This window comes from Oryx dammah, unplaced genomic scaffold, assembly GCF_014754425.2.
Source record: "Oryx dammah isolate SB20612 unplaced genomic scaffold, SCBI_Odam_1.1 HiC_scaffold_11050, whole genome shotgun sequence".
NCBI lineage: Eukaryota > Metazoa > Chordata > Mammalia > Artiodactyla > Bovidae > Oryx > Oryx dammah.
Window position 1 is genome coordinate 1,592,628 of NW_024080444.1, and position 3,814 is coordinate 1,596,441.

General features: G+C 42.9%; 1 protein-coding gene across 1 annotated transcript; it reads left to right on the plus strand.

The window, feature by feature from the left end:
* Window positions 1-206: 206 nt before the first annotated feature.
* LOC120860266 (cerberus-like) lies at window positions 207-2,972 on the plus strand. Its single transcript, XM_040236060.1, has 2 exons — window positions 207-737; window positions 2,644-2,972. The coding sequence occupies exons 1-2, from the start codon at window positions 231-233 to the stop codon at window positions 2,956-2,958; spliced, it is 822 nt and encodes a 273-aa protein (XP_040091994.1). The 5' UTR covers window positions 207-230; the 3' UTR covers window positions 2,959-2,972.
* Window positions 2,973-3,814: the final 842 nt, after the last annotated feature.

Genomic DNA, 3,814 nt, shown 5'->3' on the forward strand with positions numbered 1-3,814 from the left:
CTGGAGCCTTCTAAAATACACAAAACCAAAATGAAGGCAGAACACTATTAGCACTCCATAATTCAAGCAAACAAGAGGTGTGTTTACTCTGCCTGGCTACTGACCACCTGCCTTCCCATCCCATAAGGCAGGTATCCATATATAGCATCTCCCTGGTCACAGTCCTGCAGGGAGTGAACCTCTTTCTGGGCCTCACAGTCTGTGAATCTGCAAGAAGCGGGCCCGACAGCATGCCTCTTCTCTTCCTTCAGCTGCTGGTGCTCCTGCCTCTAGGGGTGGCTGTACAGCCCGGCGATGGTCGCCAGAGGCAGAGTTCTGTCTCTCTCATGCTCCTAGAAAGGAATCGCAGAGAGCTCTCCGTGGGCACTCAGGAGGAAGCAGAGGAGAAGCCAGATCTGTTTGTGGCTGTGCCACACCTGATAGGTGCCAGCCCTGCAGAGGAGGGCCAGAGGCAGAGAGAAAAGATGCTGTCCAGGTTTGGGAGATTCTGGAAGAAGCCCGAGAGAGAGCTGCACCCATCCCAGGGCTTGGTCAGTGAGCAGATCTTCCCTAGGACTTGGGGCCTCACTCAGCCCAAGGATAGGATGCCAGTGGAGAAATCTCCTCTCCGGGAAGAAGCCAAGAAATTCTGGCACCACTTCATGTTCAGAATGAGTCCAGCTTCTCAGGGGATCATCCTGCCTATCAAAAGCCACGAAGTGCATCAGGAGACCTGTAGGACAGTGCCCTTCAGCCAGGTATTTGTTCTGGGTGGGGGCGGGGATCCAGATTTTCAGGAGGGAGTGGACAGCTGGGATGGGTAAAAAGCAGGGGACAAATGTGCCAGGAGTCTGAGTCTCACCTAATTTCCAGATTTGGTGCCTGGACCTTCAGCATGGGATTTGGCAAAGTATGCTCATATTTCCTAAATTTCTTTCTAACCTTGTAAATGCTGCAAATATGGTATGACGGTACTGCTAATGTTAGAAATCATTCATATTGATCACACAGAGCTTTTTGTTTGTTTGTTTGTTTTATTTGTTTTTACACTGGTGTGGTTTATCTGGAGAAGTAATTGATTGTACCTCCAGGTACGAAACTGGGAACTTAGAGTGATCACCAGAACTTCTCCCTAGCTGCATCTCTACACTCTATTAGACATGGATGAGCAGGTGGGTTCCATCTGCAGATAAGTGGGATACGTTGGACTCCTCCTCAAACATGCATGTATGATGGTCTTAATCCCTGTATTTCACACCCAGCTACTTCATAGGTCTATCAACTATGTCCAGGTTGTTAGGCAGAAGTTGCCAGATTATTTCTAGCATTACCATAGCAAAAATGATTTAATACAACAGATTTTCTCATAAGCTTTCAAAAAGTAATCTTGATGTGAAATCACATTTCCTCCCCTTAGAAATGCCTGTCTCCCAATTCATGTTGTTTGGCTGATTTGTGGTTAGGATGATTGATTCCACACTATTAAGACCAGAGAGCATTCTACTATCTGCTTCCTCCAGTCAGTCTGGCAAAGCCCACGCTCCAAATGTTAGATTAAAATTGAGAAATTGCATCAGGTCCTTAAACACAGAGATACTGAACCAAAAGCAATGCAGGGCAGAGTAAAATTTTACAGTCCAGTAAAGCTACCCAATTAAGCAGGCAGTATTACAAGGTAATTGACTGTGCAAGGCAGTTAAGTATTCTGAAAAGGCAAGGACACGTAGCAATGACAAGTCAATGATCAAATAATAATGACTGCTTTGTTGGCCCATGTATAATTAGAAAATTGCTCCTAAGAACTGGGCAATCAAATTTCCTTTGAACTCTTATTTTGAATTCTATTGCTAATCAAATTAAGAGTAAGGTGTTTGGCTCATATATTTTGAAGGGCGCATAAAGCTAGGTGTCTGGGGTTATGGGAGAGGCAGAGATGATGTCACACAACATGATTTAGAGGTGTAAGTGCTGCAACTTTAATAAATTTGAATGGACTATAAACACTGCAAAATAGGACAGAATTAAACTCTTGATGTTCTGATCTATTCTGTGAGCTATTGAACAAATACGTATTGAGAATTTATTATGCACGATGCACTGTGAAGAGAAGAAGGGTAAGACACATTATTGACAAGAAACGAACCATTAGAATTTTTCAGACCAGTAACATCAAACTTAGAGTCTGGCATTCAAGTGTAGAGTAAACGTTTTCATATTACCTTAGGTATTTCCTACAGGGTAATTTATTCATTTACCCAATAAAAGAAATTTAGTTGAGGTAGCTCTATGCTCTTAAGATACCATCACTTGGATATTTAAAATGTATCCAACATTGGAAAGATTTTTCAATTTTAGTCTAAGTTATCCTCAGGCTTGGGAGGGCCTCCATGGTGGCTCAGATGGTAAAGAATCTGCCTGTAATAGAGGAGAACCGGGTTCACTCCCTGGAATGGGAAGATCTCCTGGAGAAAGGAATGACAACCCACTCCAGAATTTTGCCTGGAGAATTCCATGGACAGAGGAGACTGGTGGGCTACACACAGACCATGGGATTACAGAGTCGGACACGATTGAGCAACTAACATCCTCAGCCTTATTAGTCTGCATCCTGTATGTTAAAGAAATGACTCAAGATAATTTAATGGAGATGTGTTTGCCTTTTAGACTATCACCCATGAAGACTGTGAGAAAGTGGTTGTACAGAACAACCTCTGCTTTGGAAAATGCGGGTCCCTTCCTTTTCCTGAAGCTGCGCAGCACCCCCACACATTCTGCTCCCACTGCCTGCCTGCCAAGTTCACCACGAGGCACTTACAGCTCAACTGCACCGGCTTGGCCATGGTGGTCAAGGTGGTGATGCTGGTGGAGGAATGTCAGTGCATGGTGAAGACAGAGCATCAGCATGGCTACCCCGAACAGGCTGGCTTTCGGGCAGAATTTCATGTCCAAGATCCCTTTATCCCAGGATTTTCAACATAAAAAAAAAAAAAAAAGCTATTTTACTATTATCAGGAAAATTACTGATTTCTCAGTCTGAAATGTGAAGTGGGTATGTAATATTTTAAGAGAAAGATGGTTTACAAAATAGTTGTGAAAATGAGTTAGAGGTCATGATATTTATTCATCCATTCATCAGCTCATATTTGGGATCTAGTCTCGACTCTGCCACTAACTGGGTATGGCATGTTAATGAGCTGCAAAAGCTTTTTCTTCAAGTTTTTCATCTATAAAGGAGGCACTTGAACTAGACAATTATTAGAATCCTTTCCGCTACTATTATTACATGATCTATTTTCTACAAGTTTTGGTAAGAGGCCTCCATCTGAAGATGGAAAAGAAATAAACTAGACCATAAAATGGGTTTCTTTAATAGCTTGTCAAAGCGTCAGCAACTATATGTATATATTTATACATATATATACATATGCATCTGAGCCACAGTCAGCTCCAGGTCTTGTTTTTGCTGATTGTTTACAGCTTCTTCATCTTCAGCTACAAAGAATGTAATCAATTTGATTTTGGTATTGACCATTTGGTGATGTCCATGTGCAAAGTCATCTCTTGTGTTGTTGAAAAGGGGTATTTGCTATGACCAGTGCTTTCTCTTGGCAGAATTCAGTTAACCTTGGGAAAGCTGGAGAAGATTGAGGGCAGAAGGAAAAAAGGGCATCAGAGGATGAGGTGGCTGGATGGTATCACCAATGCAACAGGCATGAACTTGGGCAAACTCCAGCAGATGGTCAGGGACAGGGAGGCTGCAGTCCATGGGGTCGCAAAGAGTTGGACATGACTGGGCGACTGAGCAACATATGTATGCATGTATGTATACATTTCA

Bases quoted from the DNA above. Each gene is read 5' to 3' on its own strand.
- LOC120860266 (XM_040236060.1), top strand. From the start codon at position 231: ATGCCTCTTCTCTTCCTTCAGCTGCTGGTGCTCCTGCCTCTAGGGGTG. The intron at 738-2,643 runs GTATTTGTTCTG...TTTGCCTTTTAG, and splicing joins GGACAGTGCCCTTCAGCCAG to ACTATCACCCATGAAGACTG.